The sequence below is a fragment of the Takifugu flavidus genome, chromosome 4 (genome assembly GCF_003711565.1).
Source record: "Takifugu flavidus isolate HTHZ2018 chromosome 4, ASM371156v2, whole genome shotgun sequence".
Classification (NCBI taxonomy): Eukaryota; Metazoa; Chordata; class Actinopteri; order Tetraodontiformes; family Tetraodontidae; genus Takifugu; species Takifugu flavidus.
The window spans coordinates 9,105,991-9,128,430 of NC_079523.1; the positions used below are offsets into that span (position 1 = coordinate 9,105,991).

The 22,440-nt window shown below is 42.8% G+C and overlaps 2 protein-coding genes across 2 annotated transcripts; both read right to left on the reverse strand.

Annotated features, from left to right (window-relative positions):
- Window positions 1-5: 5 nt before the first annotated feature.
- Window positions 6-13,169, reverse strand: slc38a3b (solute carrier family 38 member 3b). The gene is made up of 17 exons (XM_057031678.1): window positions 12,791-13,169; window positions 8,020-8,185; window positions 7,823-7,843; window positions 7,651-7,729; window positions 7,459-7,574; window positions 7,299-7,372; window positions 6,647-6,739; window positions 6,297-6,378; window positions 4,821-4,903; window positions 4,430-4,488; window positions 3,908-4,051; window positions 3,691-3,770; window positions 3,513-3,613; window positions 2,981-3,105; window positions 2,746-2,890; window positions 2,011-2,114; window positions 6-1,923 (listed from the first exon to the last, which is right to left on the reverse strand). The coding sequence occupies exons 2-17, from the start codon at window positions 8,121-8,123 to the stop codon at window positions 1,819-1,821; spliced, it is 1,515 nt and encodes a 504-aa protein (XP_056887658.1). The 5' UTR covers window positions 8,124-8,185; window positions 12,791-13,169; the 3' UTR covers window positions 6-1,818.
- Window positions 13,170-14,682: 1,513 nt separating this feature from the next.
- Window positions 14,683-21,820, reverse strand: rbm5 (RNA binding motif protein 5). The gene is made up of 25 exons (XM_057031231.1): window positions 21,661-21,820; window positions 21,387-21,428; window positions 20,630-20,804; window positions 20,389-20,547; window positions 20,234-20,303; window positions 19,790-19,863; window positions 19,086-19,169; window positions 18,774-18,834; window positions 18,400-18,468; window positions 18,139-18,299; window positions 17,942-18,039; window positions 17,612-17,699; window positions 17,471-17,539; window positions 17,252-17,318; window positions 17,075-17,175; window positions 16,869-16,995; window positions 16,702-16,790; window positions 16,434-16,610; window positions 16,180-16,320; window positions 16,009-16,095; window positions 15,750-15,932; window positions 15,591-15,665; window positions 15,398-15,498; window positions 15,192-15,321; window positions 14,683-15,108 (listed from the first exon to the last, which is right to left on the reverse strand). The coding sequence occupies exons 2-25, from the start codon at window positions 21,401-21,403 to the stop codon at window positions 14,983-14,985; spliced, it is 2,529 nt and encodes an 842-aa protein (XP_056887211.1). The 5' UTR covers window positions 21,404-21,428; window positions 21,661-21,820; the 3' UTR covers window positions 14,683-14,982.
- Window positions 21,821-22,440: the final 620 nt, after the last annotated feature.

Sequence of the window (22,440 nt, forward strand, 5' to 3'; positions counted from 1 at the left end):
AAACATTGTAAAAATATCAACAATTATTTTATTGCCAAACTGACTTCCTGCTATTTACACAATGAAGGCTGCATGTGCATCAAGTATAAAAGGTTTGCATTTATGTACATATCAGTCCACATTAATTTTTTTGATAATGCCATTCACACAAACACGTGTTTTCATAAAATACCCACATGTGTGTTAATGAACAATTCATTTTGATAGAAAGGACTAGTTATTAAACTGTTTAACGTGTTTTTTACATCAGTTGGCGCCCAGCTGTTGGCATTAGTCCTTGCATGCTATGCTAAAATTTATTCCTCTCATCATGATCGTCTTGAATCTGGACAAATCAGAAATAAAAATAAAATATAAATATATGCAAAACATTGTGGTCTATGCAGGATTTTTGTGAACCCTGAGAGTCGTGGGGGTGGTAAAGATGTGACAACTTTATGGCTTTACGGGTTTATATTTTGCACGATCACCTTTTTTTATCAGATGACCAAATATTAGATGAATCTCTCAATTTTGTCACATAGAAGGCGAGAAGAGAGACCCATAATTAAGATACTAGAACTACAGCAGCATAAAACTACTCCAAAAGCATGCGAGAGTGTGATGTCTCATTGACAGCAACACCCATTAACGACGGTGTTGGCAGGAAGTGTGTGTGTCCCTCTTTAGGCTGCAGGACAAGCAAAAAGCTCAAATAATCAGACTGCGTCAGACCAGAGCAGCAAAACACAAAGCACCAAATTACTAATTAAAAAAAGGTTTGTCATTTACAAATGAAGCAGATTCACTCAGATCATTAATTCCACCCTCAGATAATTTGACTGTAAATTCTTCTAGTTTGTGGCTCGGCCAGTTTCAACTGGGCTGTTTCAGTTCTGGGGTTTAGCACCGCTAGCCCACTTGTTTTTAAACAGTGGAAGAAGACTTGCTGGACGGCCTGACACACTCATTCATCACTGTGCATCACCAGCACAGGACAGGAAAGGCAGGAAAATATTGTGTTTTTAAATGTGCGCCTCTGGAGATGGAAATACATTTCCTGTAGCCATGTGTGGCAGGGGATTCATTAAGCTTTGGACACAGATTAGGTCTTAATTTTCCTTTTTCTTAGGCTTTACTATTGTAACCGCTTCACAGCTTCACTTCTTTAATACACGCTTCACGAGAGGGATCCAAAGGGCTGAAAAAAGCGACCGTTTTCTTCTTCTTTCATGAAATGTGCAGGTTGATGCATTTTGTGCATCCACAGAAGTCGTTCATCTTAAAAGCAAAGCGGTAAACTACTGGGGTACATAATTAAGGTCAAAATTTGGCTTGTTAGAGTTGAAAAGAAAAGAAAGTCTTCAAATGAAGTAACACCTTCCATCATCAATATCATGTCAGTTAAAAGAACCGATTTCATATATAAGGATTTATAATGAGCACTAATTTGATATACAGTAGTTCAATCGTTCATTTGAAATTAAAATCATTGAGTCGTAGAATCATAGAGAAATAAATACACAGATCTTATGTTTAAGTGCTGTTCCAAATATCAGAGGCAGGTTGGCTGATCTGGAACAAAACGTATACCTTCTTCCCGCGTATCCCAGGCAACAATCTGCATTTAAAATACACGTGTTTCCGACAAAACACTAAAATCAATATCTCAGAGTGCTGCTGGTTGTTCTTTCATGTGTCTTGAACGGACTTATTCTTGTAAATCGTCGCTTGGATTGTGCTGAGCAGCGTTCCCGCTGGCAGTGACAGAACGCTGTTCTCCCTCCTCACTTACACACTCCTCTTTTTCTGGAGCACACACTCACACAGCGGCACCCTCTAATGGCCTCCTACGGCAAGACCGTCACCCATGGTCCAGTCGATGATGATGAAGCTCAGACTCATCACCATGAAAGATATGCCCAGCGCAGCAAAGCAGGCAGCCTGGGGGGAGTGCAGCAACACGGGTGCTCAGAGTTCAGCACCAACCAATCAACACATAAATGGGATGAAGTGGTGGGGTGGTCTTACGAGGATCTTAGGAGTGGAGCTCATGGGTTCTTTGTCTTTGGGAACAATACGGATGTAGAAGATAGCGGGGAAAATGAAAATGAGGCAAGGAGCTGAGGTGGCGCCTGAAAAGACACAAAAAAGCTGCACCAGACAGATTCACAGGACAGATTTTCGATGGTTCTGTGGTCCATGCAAACTCATGTCTCCAAGTCTTATGGTCTGGACCACTGTTGTAAATGCATTGATATCATATTATATTATTTGTAGACTTTTCCGCCAACCCATGTCATCTATGTATGTGTTTTATATCTGGAAGGACCACCTTAGTTGTGATGCATTGAAATACTAGAATAGATTGAAATCTCTCTGGATGGTTGGCCTTAAAACATCAGTCCTAACTTCCTGTTTCTGCACATTCATAAATAAGTTGAATGAACTCTGTGCTTCCACGGGTGCACTAAAAATCAATCATGTTTGCTGCTTTGAAGTGGACCTTTAACCTTTGAAACGTGTCAACTGAAAAAAAGGGGCAGAACATGACAAATAATCATATTTTTGTGTCCTGACATGGATTGGTCACGTTTTGAAGCTTTACACTCAAACTCAACACACAAGTCAAGGATTCTCTGTGTAAACAGAGACCTAATAAGTTAGCCATTATCGTAGCATACTGTACGGGCTGTTAGCCAAATAAAGTTGACAAATAACAGTTTGAACTGCGAGGCTGTTAAAAAAAACAGGTCTTGTTCTTACCAATGATGCCGAAGATTCCCAAAATGTTGGGAGCAAAAATCACCAGAACGTTGATTAAGCTGAGCAGGACGATAGCGATGGCGATGTGGCGCAGCCAGTTGAAGGCTTTGGTGGGGAACGCCATCTGCTGGATGGCTCTCCGCACCTGCGGGCACACACAGGTCCAACAAGAGCACGTTGTCACGGAATCCTGTCTCTCTGATCATCGCCTGGGACAGACCTAGTGCAAACTCACGGGGAAGAGCACGATGGGGACGGTTAGCGTCACAGCTGTGAGGACGGCCACGCGCACGCACAGGATCAACGTATCATACGGGTCGATCCGGCTGTAAGTGTGCAGCAGCTCAGCCTCCACTTTGTCTGGAAAAAAAGTTGAGAGATTCTTTTGGGATGCAATATTCTTTAAAATTACAGAGCTATCTTCCAGGATACAGCCAGAAGAGACATTTTTGGGGGTTTCAGCTTCAGAGTCCAATAAAACATCATTATTGGTCCAAAAATGCTTTGATTAACTAAATCAAAGAAGGAAAGAAAGAAAGAACACAACGTTGCTGTTATACCATGGTACCACAAGGGGCGCTAAAGGAGCGTAATCAATGAAAAATTGAACAAGCCAAAGTGTGATTCATTGAAACTGATGCAAATGATCGAAACTCTGCTTGTGAAAGTACCCTAAACTACTTCAAGTCAGAGTTTTGGTTGAATTGCAAACACCTGATGTTATCTGGCTTTTTTGAGCTATAAAGGGATAAAAAACATGCTCTCACCTTTAAAAGTCAGGTAGCCAAAGAGAGCTGCAAGAAAGTACATAATGTACATGACAAAGATGGAGATGTTGGACACTTTCTGCATCCTCGCCTTCGATGGGCTGTAATGAAAAAGTCGCGTGACTGCCACATTCTGCATGCCCTGACAAATATCGCAGGCCAACGAGGGCCGACTCACTTCTGGAGTTCGGTGTAGATGGGGAGGACCTCTGGGTGGCACACGAAGGCGAAAGCGAGGATGGGAATAGTGTACGCTGTCTGTGAGGAACACAAAAACACACGTGATGGGCAGAGCAGCACCTAGCTGGAGGTTACACCGCGTCTGGCATTCAGGTGTGAAACCAGTCTGGGATCCAGTCCAGGAGGCGGACTGGATCTTCACCTCTGTCGTCTACCTGGGAGTTCATGGTGAACATGTAGGCCGAGCAGTGGGAATCATCGTGGTCGTGGCTGGAAAGATTGAAGCTGAGGTGGGAGGCGGTGCTGTTGGCAGAGTACTCCTTCAGTGGGCAGTCGATCTGAAACTTCTTATAGATGACCTGAGGCAACCAGAGGGGACGACAGAAGCAATAGAGCCATTTTAGGCTAATTGTAAAAAATGCTGAGAATGGGAATCAATTAGCAATTAGCATTAGTATTTTTGTAAGATACTGGTTGGTAACACATTGGCTGATAAGACTTTGTTTTAAAGAAATAAACCTCATACAGCTGATAGTCCCTGTTCTTTCCTCTCATTCCTGAGGTGCAAAGCCTTAGACTTAGCTGATGCTCCTCAGATGCATTTAAATGCCTATATTTGATTATTTTATGTTGTCATACACATCTGATCATAGAGTCAAGGTTGTGAAATACGAGAAGATGCAGCAGGACTTCCCAGGAGTTATTGGAATGCTAATGGATGAGCTGGAACAACTTACAGCACAGAGGAAAAACACCATGCAGCTGAGAGAAAATCCACTGGTGTAGCCAAGGTAACCTGAAAATGAAGGGCAGCACACGGTCAATGATACACCTGAACACCTGAAGTGATCGTTTGACCTTCAGCGCTGCTATTAGAGGCTTTATTTAGCCACTGCTCTATGTATGAAATGAATGATAGAGATAAAATGGCAGCTTGGTCCGCTGCTGTGTCCCAACGCTGGGACAAAGACACACACTGACCACTCTGGCTTTAAGGTCAACCCTTCTTAATTTAGCTCAAAGTCAACTGAAGTACACGTGCAAAAACATGTGTCTGTAGATTGGCTCGTAAGCACAGTTGCACCATGAAGAACTGGATGTGACTTGAGCCGTCTTGGATCCACTCACCAAGCTGTTTCATTAAAGCCAGGGGAAGGATGATAGTGGCAGAGACCAGGATGACCAGGTAGTTTCCATTCAAGTACCACACACTGTTAAAATTTAAACCAAAAAAAGGCTTTGGTGAGTTTAGACAGACCGAAACCGAAACAAGAAATCAAGACTGCTGATGCTAAACTTGTGTCGTTAAGGTTGTTTAAGCGGCAGCAGAGCAGTGGTACCTGTGCTGAAAATAGCTACTCTCGAGATAGTTTTTTTTAAAAGGCTGCTTATGTTGCTCTCCACCACCCAAAAATATAACTGCAGCCCGACTTAGATGACTGAGAGACAGAGCTAAAAGCGATCGAGTATAAAATGACATAACCGAACCTTGCTGCTGAAAATAGTGAGGGCTGGTAAGCATGCTAACTTTAACTTTGAAACACAACGCCCCTCAGATCAGAACTGCACAACACGTGAGTGTACTCTAGAGTTCAACGTGACCAAAAAAATGCTACAAATCTCTTTTTACGATGTCTTGCACCCGAGAAATAAAAAAAATCTCCCTAAGCAGCATTAATATAAGTGAGTCTGTCGACTAAACCCAGAAAAGAGTCCCCTCTGTGAGCGTAAAGCTGATAGATCTTCAGCCTGTTAGTCTGCCTGAATAATAGACAATCAGAAGGATCAGCTGTCCGACACGGCCTCACAGGCTGTATCATACTGGGGGATCGGTGAGATTAGTTCACTACTGTATGTGTATGTGTGTGTGTGTTCTTGTACTTGCTACATAGTGAGTACCAAAATACTCATTTTGCAAGTAAAGTGAGAACATTTTTGGAAGTGGGGCCATTTTGGCACATTGCATTCTCCAGTTCTCTATATGTCTATAAAAGTCCCTGCAAAGATAGCAGTGCAGGGACGTGTGTGTGTGAGTGTGTGTCACGCTGTTGCTGTCAGGGGTGAACGTGTCTGTGAGGGGGAGCATGACCGATACCACTTCATGCATCAATTTCAGCAGCAGCTTAGCCAAAAATACACGATATACAGACAAATACACTCATGAGGGGGAACACTGCAGGCCTTCATGAAGGGTTGCACAACTGATGCCACGTTTCCACTGCAGGAACTCTAATCAGGAACCAAGGAACATTTGGAAGCACTCACCTTCTCCATTCAATCTTGGAGTATTTTTTTCTCTGCCTCGGGTGACGCGCCTGATCTGGAACACTGTCTAAGTTCCAGGAACTATAGAGTGTTGAAAATTTCTTGTTGCATTTCAGCTGCAGGCTATGCTGTTGTGACTCGAGTAAGCTGCGCAAAGATGCATCAATGGTGGCGTCCGTGACTAGTTAGGCCTAACAATCGCTGCAGGGCCATCAAAAACTAGAGGATCTGCTGTTACTTTGACCTATTTCACCTATTTAATCTTCCCTGGATGTGAGGCCCTGACGGGAATCTGGAGAACAGGGTGAGGACTGCACATTTCCTGGTGCTAATACTCACTCAGAGTCGGCCTCGGCTTTCAGGAACGCTTGGATGACCAGTGGTAGCTCAGATTTTACAATGTAGAGGTAGCTGGACATGGCTGCAACAGACAGGACAGAGAGCTGGTCAGAGCGCGGCGCCATCACGCTCCACCGACTGTTTCAAACTGTGGAGGGGAAACCCCTCGCGTGCTTTTGTGAAAACAGAGCGGAAAGCAGCTGTTTGCCAACTTATCCCCTAAGTTGTTCTCTCAACAGAACAAAAAGCCCACCATCTATTTAATCGGGCTAAATGACTGTTTCTTGCAGTTTGCAAACAGAAGAAATGATAGCAGAGATCTTATTGACTGAGTCATGCTGGGACCTCACATCCAATATTCTGCAGGATGATTGCTATGCCGGTAGCCATTTTTCCAGGTGTCCCAAAGGCTTGGAAGCCCAGCTGTTCATAAGCACGAATCCCTGCAGAGAGAAGACAAACAGGAATGATCCTCTCTATTGTTTCTACTGATTTCTTCTTCTTCTGCAGTAATGATAATTATTGTGGCAGTTCTGATAATCCAACAAACCAATGGCTTTCTGTGACGTAATGACGGACACATTACAGCGTAGCATGAAATGTGACTCAGTCATGTATCCGTGGTCACTTGACCGAGCATGACAGAACATCCACAGATCAATTTTCCAGTCAATCACACTTTTCATGAGCAACAACAGCTTCTCCTGCTCTGATTCCTCGCAACAAGTATGTACAGGTCGCTTAGTATTGACCTGAAAAACTGGATTATTAGTTTGGGCGAATCAATGATGTCACTCCTTTTTGAAGCTAGAATGACCGAGGTCGGTTTATTCGAATATTGATATTGTCCTGAATGTGTGCGTGAGTGGAAAATGGAATGAAAACAAGCTATTTTCCTGTGTATATGTGATGCTTCATCACTGCAGCACAGAAACGATGCCCGACTTTGCGTCTCAAGACGGGAACCTCTTGAGGATGTAAAGCACAGGACGGAGGACTTACCCACAATACCTGCACATTTGACCAGCAGATGAATGGAATAACATGACAAGAGCGCCACTGAGGTCAGCAGAAACCTGGAAGAGGACGGAGGAGGACAGTCAGGCCACCATTAGCTACGAATATTTCCTATATTTTAGGTGGGCGTGTTATATCTGATTACCAGAAGAAGATGATTCCGGTGTTGGACATTGCATAAGCTAATCCAAGGATACCGCTGCCCATGATGGCGTTGCCCAGGTTGAAGACAGACATGCCGAATGAGGTCTTTCCTTCAAACTGAGAACACGAAAACGGTCTGGCTCTGATCAAACGTAAACCTGCCCCCCCCATCCCCCCATCCCCCTGCACCTACATCCGTGAAGCGAACGGGCTTCTTTCCTTCGGCATTCGGCAGAAACTCCTCGTCCTCCTGTCCTTCAGGATCGTCATATCTGCAGGTTGAATTGAGAATGAATTCCAAAACAGGGAATGCCTACAGGTACCGGGGGGGGGGGGGGGCGGTTCTGGCTAGTTTACGGACGTACCTGGGTGTCTGAGCGCCGTTTCTGGAGGAGAATCCAACAGTTCCCGCAAGCGGAAAAACAAGGCAAAATGAAGCTGTTCACTTATATTGATCAGATCAGATGGGAAAGAATATTCAGTTCAATCAATTTCTCTGAAACGAGCCGAGCTGGGGCCAAACTAACGGGGCTCCTGCAGCTGTGAGTGGAGTGAAACTCACTGATCCTCCTCCAGCAGGCTCTTCTCCGGCACCAACGCCTCCTCTCCGGGATCGTGAGTCCTCCCGTTAGGAGTGAGGCTCATCTCAGTCTGAGTTGGTTCCATCTCTGAGGCTGTGAGGGAATGGCTCTGGGTTCTGGCTCCGAGGGACTCGCGGTTTTCAATATCTGCGTGAGACAAAAAGTTTAAATTAGACAAAAAAAGGAGAAATCAGTCCGATTGTCTCAAATCCCTGGGGAAAAAAACTAAATCTGGCTGATTTTATGTTGGAAAAGCAAACAAGTCCATATAATGTTTAACGGTCAAAGTCTGTTTGAGGGACATATTGGGGGACTTTTGTTTATTCATTCGCTCAGTTCCAACACGAAGCTCCTGCACAGAGCCGGGCCTCACATTAACAGCACAATGCAGACACAATCCCTCCAAAACGCTACAGAGCTTCCAGAAATATACACATTTCTTTACTTCCGAGGTTGGAACGGCGACATTGTGGAGCTCCCAGTCCGCACCTCAACTGGAAACCCAGGAAAAAACCCTGCTCTGTTTACCTTCACAACGTGCCCTTCTAAATCCTATGCAGTACAAACTCTAAATACCTTCAAGGTACATTAACCTGTTCGCAGTCATTTATTTACAAGGAGAACGCGCTGGGACAACAGCCCCCGGTAACATCCGGACTCCCATGACTCCCCTGGCCCATTTACCTGAGGAGAGGTGTTTACCTCCAACCTCTGACCGAAGCGCCGCCCGTTGAAGATACAGTTGATTAAGCGCTTTTTTCCCCCGATGAACACGTCTGAGTGTTTCACAGACCATCCATGTGTTGCTTTCAGGAACCCCCACCCCCACCCCCACCCCCAGGATTATCAAGGCTGTTCACAAGTATTATTTTGGGGAAATCAGTTAAATTCCACACAGGTAAACTCCACCAAACATTTGGTAAATAAGCTAAGAGCAAAACACACAATGAGCTGTCATTAGGATCCAATTTGCCCAAATCAACCCCCAGCAGCAAAAATCCCCATCTAGGCTGTGTTGTCAATTTTCCAGTTGGTTTTATTTCTTGTGGAATATTTGACTTTGGTGGTGTTTTTCCAACCATCTTCTGTACAGAGCAGCACAAGCAGCCCCACAATTTTTATGTGTAGAAAACTATTGAGCCACTATACTAGTTCATTTGGACATACTAATAATGAGATAGTCACGCCCAGTGTCACCGGTCTGTTTCCCTCTGACGCTCCTTATTATAATGGTGGAACGGTGATTAGGGGATCGCCCTGAAGCATGTACTTGATTTCCTTTGGTCACATTGAAGACATCTGGTGCAGACACGGGGACATTTTCATGACCTTATCTGCTCTAATGGCCTTTATTTGCCCAAAGTTAACGTTTCCAGTAACTCGGCCGCTGTCAACATCAGCTGTTGCAACAGCGGCGAAGCGGGTGCCATGTGAGTCACATGCGCTTTCATCTCAGGAAGAGCGGAGGAGAAAGCTGTCGATCGAATGCTGACGCAAAAAGCAGAAGACGAACATTCGGAGCGTCCCCAGAGGCACCGATACGTCAGCCGCTCAGTCTGGGCACGCAGGGCTCCTCTCTGGTATCAGCCTGTTATTAATTGCTCGCGGCCATCAGGGTTACCTTACCCCCCGCTGCAGGAGGCTCCGTTACATAACAGGCCCGAAAGGTCACAGAGTGGGAAAAGCTGCAACTGTGTGTGTGAGATGTTTGAACAGGTGAAATACTGGAAAATGCCAGTTGTTTGTTTGCTTGGCTTTGGCACTTATACCATCGATTTTGACTGATTTTCGCCATTAAAAGATCCCAGGCCAGTAACCTGCTGCCACGGCTTCCCTCGCTCTCCTGGACGTGTTGGCCTGACACGTAGCGAGGCTGAGCGCGTGCAGATAAGCAGAGGAACATGTGGATGAGTGTGACGAACAGACATGAGGCTGAGCCAGCAGAGCCTGGCAAAACAGGCGTACACGTGCGCACACACACACACACACGTGCATACTGGTTCTGTGGTATTAACCACGACCTGATACACCTTTTTAGACCACCTTCATTGCAAAACTGTTAATTAGCTCTAAATTTACGAATCACCACAATAATAAAGTTGAACTACTGATCCGAAACCGTGTAATTCTTCAGCACAGACCTTACTCTTTGGAAATAACCTTTAGGAAGAATGTTTTAGCTATTATTTATTGGGGAAGAAAATGCAATTCAATCAGCAAATAGCTTTAAATAACCTTAACTCCGCTGCAATTGGACATCTTCAGAAACCTGCATAAAGACAGGTGAATTCTTAAATGTTCAGTCACATATCGATTTAATCTTGAAATGACGCACATGCTGCTGTGCGTGTGCATGTGTGTGAGCACAGCGTGACGCGAGCCTTAATCAAACACAAGCTACCTGTGGGCAATGATGTCTCCAAAGAAATTTGTGCTTTGTGCAACATATTTAAAGTGTTGTATAACTTAACAACGTGTATTTCTACCCCAGGAGCACAAATATTTACTGGAGATAGGAGTCGTTAGGGCCAACGGTTTCAGTTACATAAATAATAATATTAAAAGCTATTGTCAGTGGTTTATTATAAGTTTATTATAAAACAATTAACACAGGCAGTAATGAGGGCAACATTATTAGAATCTTCCAGGAATGACAGCCAGAGAAAAGAGTTTCGCCTTTCAGAGAGCAGGCAGATTGGCTCCCATGTAATGGACGCCTAACCACAAAAAACTCAGGGTCACCCTTCTGCTCAGCTCATAGGGTGACCACAAAGCGACTGAACTTGGCAGTGGCGTAGGGAAAAAGATGGCGATGGATTTTATCTTCTGGTTCATTCTCTTTCTGGTCTCTCCTGAAGGAAGAACTCAGGTGGCTGTTTCCTGCCTGGATGAAACATGGGGCCCCTTCACAACGTGCACCTGCCCCGCTCTTTTCTAACGATCGATCGACAGAGGTCGGCGACCCCAGTTTGTCTTATCTGCTCAGCCGCTACTGTGAAGAACCTGGTACGAAAGCCCCGTGTGGGGCATCTGGTGTTAAGACAGGAGGTCAAAGGTCAAAAATGTGACCCATCCACTACACATTAAACACACAAACGCGGCTTGAAAGCCTGCTAGATTTCTTCCACCTTTATATCTCATCATATTTACTCCAACAGTCCGAGGTTTGACTCGTAGGAGTGTTGCCCTTTACACGCCCTGCTTAATGTAACCCAGGGGTCGGCAACCCGCGGCTCTGGAGCCGCATGCGGTTCTTTAGCGCCGCTCTAGTGGCTCCCTGGAGCTTTTTCCAAAATATGAAAATGGAAATTGTTTTAAAATAATTTCTGTAGGAGGAAAAACGTGACAAACATTCTTAAAGTTTTCCAATGTTGTATAAATGTGCATAATAAATATTTATTTTCAACATCTCATTATAATGGAAGTTAAACCTAAAGCTCCATCTACAGCAGAGCAGTCACGTGGTGCGTCAGGATGTGTTGCAGGGACAATCAACATTTCATCATGAATGCTCATTATGTATTTGTAGCCTATTTATCATTTAGGCAATAGGCTCAAACAGCTCATATAGACACCCACAGCATGTGCTGCCTTTATTATAAGCCCTATATAAGGCTTTAATTTTTTGCGGCTCCAGACAGATTTGTTTCTTGTTTATTTGGTCCAATATGGCTCTTCCAACATTTTGGGTTGCCGACCCCTGATGTAACCGCTGGTCTGGACACCACACACCAAACACCTTCCAACAGACTCAAACCAGCCACTCTAAAATAGATGTTCTAAAAGCAAAACATTGCTTACTGTTGACACGTTCCCTGTTGACACGGCACCCTGACTCCTACCTGACCACCTTCACATACTGCTTTCCGCATGTCCAACATTGGAATGGCTAATTCTTACATCTGTTGTCAAAATACCTTCAGGAACACGTCCCTGTCAAACACTGGCCCATAATCGAAGCTCATAGGACAAGAAATCAGAAAGTCGAATGAGAAGAAGTCAGAGTGGTGCAAAAATGAGCATATAGTAATCCCCAAAGCCTTTTCTGACAAGCCCACGCACACAGTAAAGAGATTTAATGCAGAATTTACGTCCCACACAGAAGCTCTTCCTCCACCCGGGTATATTTAGCTCAAATTCGAACACCCCGAAAGGTTATAACTGGAATTAAAGCGACCGTGTTGTGAGCAACTGGGACAAACTGCAGCACCAGCTGAAGTCGGATATGGTAACGCTGCACGGAGGAAAAGGAAATGGGACTTTTACTTCACCATGTGGTTTGCGCAGGACAATCGCACCAAGGTCCGTGCGGGGAAAAGTTTCGTGTGCGCAAAATAAAAAGCGCTTTTGGTCAGCAAGACGCGTTTTTGAGCCCACAAGTCGTGAGATTTGTGCACGTCAGTCAGAGACTTTGGAAGAATGTCTAATTAAAAGAAGTAATCGGGCTGCTGTAACCAGGAAAGCAGTCGTAAAGGGGGTAAAACGTGGGTGAGGGGGGTTAACATCTGGAGTAGGCGCGTACCGCATGAGGTCCTAAATATTTTTCTTTCTTTATTGATCACTAACAGATACAAAGAAGGCCATCTATCTCCACATCAAAGCATATGGTCACTGCCTAAGACGGTCAGTGATAATGGAAATTCTTTACAATAAACTCTCAGCAAAAGCAAATAATTAGAAAAATAGTTATCTGAATGTATCAGGGGGCTGTTTTTGGTCTCTTTAAAGCGAAGAAGATCTGGTCAGTCTTACCAAAGGTTCTCCTCTCGAAGCTTCCAAAAATTTTTTAAAAAAAAATCCTCTCAGCAGTGGCAGACAAACGAAAAATCTTGTAATTCTGCTCTTTTCTCCGTCAAATCTTCATTCGCGTGTGCTTACGCGCAGCGGGACACCAACGCAACCGCTCCAAATGCGCTCTGGGAGTAGATCGGTACTGTAAGACCTTCTGAGGCTCAAATGTGGGGGTCGAACAGAGTCCGCCTCCTCACCAACTCCCCTCACAAGTGGATCACACTTGGTGGGACTGGAGTTTAGAAAAACAAACAACAAACAACGCAAAATTGTAATTTCACAGGTGGCGCAATGCAAAGGTGGCGTAAAAACCTCCCGTTTAGAAGGTGAACGTTTGACATCCGCAACATCCAAATGCAAACACCTTTGTGTTGCGTCTGAGCAGCAACCCATACCTGTTTTGCAGATAGCAGCTGGATGTCTCACAGGGGAACAATAATTGGACACTTACAGGCTGAGCTAAAAATAGATCATCCATTCATCCATCCCTCATCCACCCATCCATCATTTTCTTTTAAAATAAATGCGCTTTATTCTCACACTAGGTTCTGCGTTTCCGTCAGCATCAACATGAACAGACGACTCTTTAAAATAAAGTCATTAAAAATCTTCTATTTTCAAGAAATATCTCCAATACGTGCGGGGAAAATCAGTGCCCATGAATGATACAGGCGAAGTTCATCTATATTTTTGGTTTTTTATGCCATGACTGGCCAGACGTGGGTGTTGTTGGTTATTGCGACCTCTACAGGTGATCGTGGATCAACAGGTGACTTTATTTTATGCCGTCTTGTAACAAATATCAACTCGCTGCAAGACTCCCGTTTTCACAGAACATTCATACGATGGCTTTAACGCGATTGTAAAATGTTTCACGTCTTGTAAACCTGTTTAACCTGTACATTTGTCTCAGGACTTGTACATGTGTTATGGCAAAGTAATTAATTGCCATTTATTGCGAAATTAAAATAGTTTAGCACCACCTGGCCACTATACATTTAGGTGCTATAAACACAAGTCCAACGACTTCCAACTAAAATAACAATACCGGTAATAAAAAAAAACCCTGAAAGAAACCCAGAGGCTGAATGACATTGATTATGTTATCTGTAAAGTGCAGTTGTTCAAAAACATGTTCAGACCACTGCATTGAGCAAGGCACTGAACCCAGAATTGGCCCTGCGATGAAGGGTTAAGAAGATGAAGACGAGTGCAGGAAAATTGGAAAAGATCATCTGCAATGATGTCAGGTCTGAGCTCCTCACCCCCAAAGAACGAAGATAAAGAGGAGTGCCATTTCCTTTGACACATGGTGACGGAGATTAATATTGCCCCTATACTAAACTTACAAACATGGAGATAAGAGTGGTCTAATCACAAGTTCATCCAAGGTCTTATTCTTTTGTTAGTTTGACTGTAAAAAAGAGCTTATAACATTTAAAAAAAAGAAAGAAAAAAAAAACATTTTTAAACTAGGAAAAAGGTACTCAGTGCTGACCTCCACCAAGAACATACGCATGTAGCATAGTATAAATACATAGGGCACATATATAAGGGGTAGTAATACATGGTTGCACATCATAGTAGGTTGGTTAGTGGTCAACCTTGGCCTTGATTCTGGAAGATCAAACTGCCTCCATAATCCAGAACATCACCAAAATGTGATCATGTATTCCTTAGTTCATTTTCAGAAAACTCCATCCACTCATGACTTCAGCAAGTCATGAGTGGATGGATGCTACACTGCTCTTGGGCAACAACTGAAGTTCTCTATGAGAAATGTCCTTTTGATGAAACAACGTAAATATGTTGTGTGTGTGTGGACGAATAAGTGCAGTTGTAAGAACAGGACAATCATTTATCATGGTATTTATTGCCTGTACAAACAGAAGACTTGTATAAACTGTACATAATCAACATGCCGAGACAAAAACTGAAGAACAAACAAAGGTTAGAGAATTAAAGTAAGTAAATATGTAAATTTGCTATGTACAAGTTATAAATAATATTCAAGTAAATAATATTTACTTGACACACCTAAACAGCTCAGACGGCATTGCATCTTAAAACAGAACATCTCTGACATCCATCTAGCTGTTAATATTGCTGAAAATGCACTGGAGAAAACAAGTGTAGATAACGGGAAGGTAGCCTCATTCCAACTCGGTGAAACGGGCAAACATAGCTTTACGGACTGCGTCCTTGTACGTGTCTGACGCAGAGAGAGTGTAGTTGGTGCCTTTAGTGCCCAGTCCAGCTCCTTTTGTCCTCAACTGGGCCTGATGAGGAAAATCAAGAACTTTAAAACAGTTTGTTGTGAGGCTGGAGATGGAAAAAACCTTCGAAAAAGTCGCCTCAATACCTCAATTGGTGCCGTGATGCCCTGCTGGTTGCGCCCTAGACCTTTACCCTCCTTCCAGCCCATGGCCTGCAGCATTTTGTTCCCAATGTTATCACTGTTGAGACCATCTTTAGTTGGCTGTTCGTAGTTACTGTAAAGAGCAACATTAATACAGTTTAAAACACACAAAAACAGTAAATCAGAGTGTGAAAGAACAGGTTACACACATCACAGGGGTTGGTTGGCTGAACTTCTTCTTCTTGGGTGCAGGTGGTTCAGGAATGCCGTACTTTTCCCTCCTTTCAGCTGCCCGGTCTCTGTATTTCATCTTCTCATCAGAAGAAGAAAGAAAAAGTGTTTTTGTTCATGTACCTAAAGGCAACATTTCTATCAAAGCAGGGGGGTAATGCTGGTCTGTACTTCTGTTTCTTTTCTTTCCAACTCTTCCAGCTCTGCTTCACTCATTTTGGATCGTCTGAGAACCTCCAGGTTTTTCTAGAAAAAAAACATTTGATTTACCATCTGTGTTTTTATCTAAAAAGTGAGGTCTTCAGGTCTGACAACGCAGTGATGCATCACCTTGTGAAGGTCAGAAAGCTGTTGATGTCTAATTAGAGCCTCTTTATTGGGGAACTGCCTCCGACAGAGCAGGCAGGCCATCTTACTCCAGTCTGTATACTTTTGCTGGCCATCGCCTCCATCAAAGTCTGCCACGCCCTCCTCGGGATCGCTGTCTCCACTATAGGCAGCTACAAGCCCACACTAGGCACAGCAGTAATAAACAAGTTTAAATATTAGGAAACAGACAGAGGGTCTGGGAAAAATTTGTTGAACACACCTTTGAAGAGGTAGCCGAGCTGGTTGTTGGTTCTTCCTCAGGGCACTTTGGCATTTCTGGCATGAGTCTGTCTAAACCTCCCGATTGCTGAATAAAACAATTGAGATATTAATGTTCTGTTTACATACTTTGCATTGGAAGAACATGAACCGATGACGTGTTCGGGCTCACCTTCTTTTCAAACAGTGTGAAGCCAGCATCTGCTGCCGCCGCCTCCCTCCTCTCTTCTTGGCTGATGGGCTGAAAGCTGCTTTTGAAGTTCTCTTTCTGCTTGTTAAGTGTTTTAGCCCAGCGCTCCATATCTTTGGCAATCTAAAGGACATTAAATGCAAATGTGAACATCTATAACTTTGTATGATTATTAAAGGCTACAATAAAGACAATGAGCTATGTTTTATCAGCTTGGAGAATGAATCTAATGATACCTGCTGAGCTGTCTTGCTTTTGGGCTTTTCTTTTTTCTCCTTGGGTTCTTTGGTCTCTTTGCCACTTGCCGTTGCATTATCATTCGAACCAGCATTATTTTCTGCGGGAGCTGGGACATATGTTTGCTTCTCGCTGTCCCAGTACATATACTGCTGGGTCTGAGGATTGTAGTAATACTGATAACGCAAAAACAAACGTGCACAATTAAAACACAGTCGAGACCGGTGGGAAAACCAAAACAAAAATTGAAATGAGTGCAGTACATACGTGGCTGCTGGGGTCATAGTAGAGACCACTTTGAGAATCATAATAATATCCAGAGGACTCATCATATTGGTAATTGGCTGTATCAGGAACTGTCAATGATATTAAAGAGCACAAACGTATTAGTACAGTTTACACTGAGCAGGCTTAATAACGCACAAAGCACATACGATTATTGGTAGGAGCAGCCTGTCCTGGGGGAGCGGTCACAGCTGCGGCAGGCACGGATGCAGCCTCAGGGCCAGGAACTGGTCTTGCTTGCGTCTTTGGCTCCAATTGCTGCGCCAGTGGCAACGCCTGTAACCCATGCACAACTATGAGACTGGCACAGCTAATGTTTGATAAATTAAATTCTTAGGTTGTGGATGACTATTACCGGCACAGCAGGCTGAACAATTAAATGTGGTTGGTAAACTTGTGCAGTTTGTGAGATAACAACTCCGGTTGCAGTTGGAACAATCTTCACACCCGGGGCAGCTAAAATTCAAATAAAAGAGGCTTAATCATTTGTTCCATATGAAAGTAATGCTAAACCCTTTTGAATGTTTAATACCTCCCAGAATCCCATTTCCCTGAGATGTGCTGGCAACTGCTCCTTGCTGATAAAATGGCGGGAATTCCTATTGGAGTAAAAATAAGGCCAAAACAATCACCATGGGGCTGCAATACTAGTTTAGCAACTAGTCACTGCAGAACAGCCATGTTACACACACCCTTGAGAATCCAGTGCAGATAATGACCATTTCACCAAGTGCTTGGCTTGTGTACTAACCTGTGTCATGGAAGGATAGCCATCTGGCATGTAGTTGTACTCCGACATTCCGTCTGAGCTCTGTTGAGACTGGAATGTTGAACAATGGGTTATCAGATGGTTGCAATGGTGAGTGATCATTTTTAGAGAGAATAAACCTACTTGAGTTGAGGACCACTGAGCAGCAGCAATGGCTGTGCTGGCCACGGAAAAGGCACTGACACGATTCCCGTCAGGAAGCAAAAGGTCCCTAAATAAAGGATAAATCCCCCAAATTATTACACAACTGACATTTGTAAATCAATAACTTCCATTTTAAAAACTATATAAGATGTACCAAAGCTTTAAGACAAAGGGTGATGTCATAAATATGAAAATCATTGTAGAGTTCTAGAAACATGTTATTTAGCTTCAAAACAAAGATGTATCTCAATGATTTACACCCAAACCTGGAAATATTACAAAAGAAAAATATACAGCAGAAAAACTCACTTTCTTGCACTCTTTGCATAATCTACCCCAATAGTTTTTCCATCCAGCTTAAGAGGGGGTTGCAATCCTTGTAAAATTGTCAGTAACTGGGAGGCCTCCTGTTAAGAGTCAAACATTTTGGTGTGCTGTGCCAAACTACTGCCAAACAGAATAATAAAGTTATGAAGAAAAAAATAATAATATAAATAATGCTTTACCAGAGGAGAAGAAAGCTGAACAAAGGCAAATCCTCTGTTCTGGCCTGTCTGCTTGTCCTTGATAAGGCGAATGTTGTTAGATGTAAGGTTAGCATATGGTGCCAAGGCTGACATGATGGCCTCCACAGTGGTCAGAGGAGCTATGTTTCTTAGGATGATGGCTGCACACAAGATATGTAAAGAAATGTAGAAAGATCCCATTTTGGGTCAAATAAAGAGTTGCATTATACTTGAAAAAAAAAAGAAAGAAAACCGGCTTACTGTCTCCACAGAACTCTCCACTGGGTTGGGTTTCAGAGGCTCCAGCATGATTACTGGATTCACCCTCTGCTGAAAAAATAAGAAGAGAATTAACCCATCCTACAGAAATGCTTCAACCAATTCAGTGGAAAGTACATGAAATGTTGAGTGTAAACACTATTGCAATATGAGCCAGCCTTCGCAGAAGGAAATCTTTTTTCAGTCTGCAAATTGAACATATATTGGTTCTGTTCCAAGATCTCAAATTTCCTAATCGTGGACTTAGCATCTCTGGCAGCAACACAAATAGCACCGTGTTGCCCCCAGCTCCGTTGACTCACAACTGCCTGGATGATGTTTGCAGTCAGTGGCCATTTATTGATTTAACTACTTACCAGCTTTGGCTGCTCCACACCTGAAGCACTTCAGCCTCCTCCGGAAATTGTACAGGCCACACTGAAAGTAACCGTTCAAATTATACTTATTATAAGCCCTGAACAGTGCTGGCTCAATAAACCTATGATGCAGCACAGCATACTTACCTGATATAACCTAACCAGATCAACTATTCCCAATGTAGGTGTACCATATACTAATACGCATAGATCTACAGATAATCCAAGTTATAGTCCTGTATGTGTGCAGTATTGTGCTACTGCGTTTGTCAGACATGGTGATCATGATACCAAGAGAGATCATTAACTCACGGTGTTGCAGAGCCAGTCTTCATACTTGTTCCTGGAGTTGCTGTAGTGCATATCCACGATTTTGCCTTGGATCGTCAGGCATTTCTGAAAAAGGAATTCTAAAATCAATCAAGTATTCTTGGCAAATGTTGAACTCATCATCAGAGTAAGTTGTGTTGGCAGGAAGTGAAGGGGAAGGGGGGCTCCCAACAGATAGCCTTTCATGTTAAAGACAAGACAGGAACATGGTGTGTATGTAGGCATGGTGTATGTAGGGTTGTTTAAGTGTTTGGGACCCGAGTGTCCAGGCTAAGCTGGAACAGCGTGTACAAATGTGCCCTAACAGCCTCAACAGAAACTTGGCTCAAAAAGAGAGGGTGGTTTGGAGAGAGAAAAAAAAAAAAGATCCAGCAGAGGGCAAGCTAACACATCTAAGCTTTCATTCAACCCTAAGGTTACTTATATTTCCATATTTTATCATCAAGGTAACGATGATGTGCTCATTACCTTAACTGGAGAAACCTCCTATTGCTAATTATATCTGAGCTACCACTGCAAGTCCTTAAAGCAGTTAGATGTTACTACGATGAACATGGTAACCTCTTTCAAGACACAAAACATTTTCAAAGAAAAATCTCTACAGTTTCCACAGATCTTTGGTTGCCATTTCAGTTAATTTTCCAGATCCCCAAGATTAAAACTAGACTTGGCGATTGTGAAGCAACCTGATTGGTCTCCATCCATCGGGTAGCATCTTGCAAGTGATAAAAGTCCACGAAGGCGAAACCACGGCTTATACCTAGAGACAGCATTCAAATATAGACGGGAGGTGTGTTAGTTAAGAGTCCATGGGCAAATTATTCAAACTCTTCCACAAACTGCTTCATGACCCAGGCCCTGTTTGGTATATTAGGCCGCTCCTTAACACACTTAACAACAAAGTGTGTCTGCCTATAGAATATAGAGTTTTATGGTTGAATTTTACTTACCTTCCATAAAATCCACAATCGACTGAAATTATAAGTCTTGAATCAACATTATAAAACCTTCGAAGAAACTCGAGAATCTGTTTTAAGTTGCTATGGAAAATGGGTCTGAATGGAAGCAGATTGGCCCTAGGTCAAAGACTAGAGGGAGGGTAAGGGTTCTTCACACTCGGGGGGTCTCACCTGTTTTCTTTTTCATCAGCCTGACATCTGCTGGCTGTGGCCCCTCTAGCTGGTCAATGGCAAAACGGATCTGAGGAAATAAATTACATGCCAAATATGAATAAATGTATTTATAAATTGAACTTAACCCAAAAGACAAAGACTCAAAAGCTCACATCATCTTCTATGGCATGAGGCGGCAGACCCCAGAGCATGATGGTCTTGCTCTTCTTCTCCTCTCCAGATTCCCTTCTGTAATCCTGCTCTGAGTAGTCACCATCAGAGTGGTATCCATCTTCAGATCGGTCGCTGTTCCGTCGTTTTCTTTCTCTCTGCTTAAAAATATTCAGTAATTAATCAGGGCAATATATGTATATGTCTAAAACTACCAACAACAATGGAAACTGAAGTAACTACCTCAGGACTGTCTCTTGAGCCCCTACGCTCTTCAGAACGGTCACCACGGCGCTCATCGTTGCATCGGCGCATGTTGTTATCACGGTCTTGTTCCCGGTCTCGTCTGTCACGCCATTCAGGATCATCACGGGGCTGGTCAGAGCCATACCTCCCGCTACGTTCTGTACGACTAATCCTATTAAAAATGACATGCAACACATATTATTGAGCACCAAAAAGATTTTAGAGTTGTAACACCTCATTTGCCATAAATTGGCCAGTGTTATTATCTACCCCTGACACACATCTTCCCTTAAACCCAAATGAATACTACAATGTGCAGATCCCTTATGTTCCCTAGGAACACAATCACTTATCACAACTTGTCCAATAAGACCTTATATAACAAAAGTTTTTCCCAGTATAAACGGATGGTTTCGTAACATTTAAAACTCCACATGACTATGTAGACCGAACAAGTATTAATAAACAATGTAAGATAATTGAGATCCTTTTTGATTCTTTATGTGGTTCAAGCGTCAATTTAAAGCAACCACATACATTTCTTGAATAGGAATTGAATCAACTTTGATTTTTTTTAAAATTGAAATGAACGCAACTTGCATTACTAAAGGCTCGGAATAACAATGATATTGAAAAACAATACATATAAAATCAACTTTCAAAAGATATTTATCACAAAAATATATATTTACAACAGGGGCGCTACAATTGACCTCACCGACGACGGTGGCGAGCTTCAGTCAACGTTACTCACCGTTTATCGGCTCCCATTTCTTCCTTCGCAGCACTCAAATGCCTGACCAAAGCAAAGAATAATGTTTAAACCTAACAACTACGTGAGGTTCAACGATTGAGATACAAATAAATAAAACAAGAATCTACGTTTTAGATATCAAAAATAATTAAGCGGTCCATAATATGGAGTCGCTTTTACGTAGGTAAGCCGTGCTAGAAAAAAAAAAAGCCCAAATTTCTTAGATATGATCTTTCAAGATTGCTTTGATCCAATTTCTGAACGTACAACCTACCTTTGTAGCTGCACTGGACAGTTGTTTTGCTTAGTAGCTTTTACAAACGATGTTTAACAAAATATATTCGACAAAATTCATATCACGTCCAAGGACTTCCACAGCTACACAGCAGCAGCTTCTCTGTCCCAGGATGCAATGCGGAACGCCCAGTGCATTGTGGGTAAATGATATTTTCCAACCCTCAAATTTGTCTGCCAGGAAAGAATTCGTCTATTGTTGTCGATCATAACTTGAAGTGGAAATAATGTGCGATAACTAACTATTGACTTGACATGCAAGTCAACTATATATATTTCCTCCTTATTCCCAAAATGTGATTATCTGCTAAACAAACGGACGTTGCATTAATGCTATTTGTACCTCCTGGGAGAAGAAACTCTGGGTTTTCTGGAGGCAAATTAATCCGCCATTTTAGTCAATAAACTGTTGAAAACTTTTGATATTTTAATTCCAAGAATAGTGACTGTACACCGTCAAATATGTGGTAAATCCTATAGACTATTATAGCGCACTTATTACGGATTCTCTCATTTGCAATAATGGCGAGGAGTGAAGATAATTATTTGGAAAAAATCTAATAAAGGAACATATCACATTTCGAAAACCAACATTCGTTCTTACTTTCTCTTTCTATATTTAAATTGTATAGCTTGTCTTGTACTGCCTTAATTGATGACTTTAGCAAATGCATGCTAATGACACTTATCATTTTGCAATTCAATGCAAAATTGCATAGGATAATTAAGATGTACTTTATTCAGCCCAGTAGGGAAATTA

Coding starts and splice junctions, on each gene's coding strand:
- rbm5 (XM_057031231.1), bottom strand. Junction 18,835..19,085: donor AAGACTGGCTCTGCAACACC/GTGAGTTAATGA, acceptor GGTTACTTTCAG/TGTGGCCTGTACAATTTCCG. Junction 17,540..17,611: donor CTCAGTGGTCCTCAACTCAA/GTAGGTTTATTC, acceptor TCAACATTCCAG/TCTCAACAGAGCTCAGACGG.
- slc38a3b (XM_057031678.1), bottom strand. CDS start 8,123: ATGGAACCAACTCAGACTGAGATGAGCCTCACTCCTAACGGGAGGACT. Junction 7,844..8,019: donor AGCCTGCTGGAGGAGGATCA/GTGAGTTTCACT, acceptor ATTCTCCTCCAG/AAACGGCGCTCAGACACCCA. Junction 4,489..4,820: donor GGCTTTAATGAAACAGCTTG/GTGAGTGGATCC, acceptor CTTCATTTTCAG/GTTACCTTGGCTACACCAGT.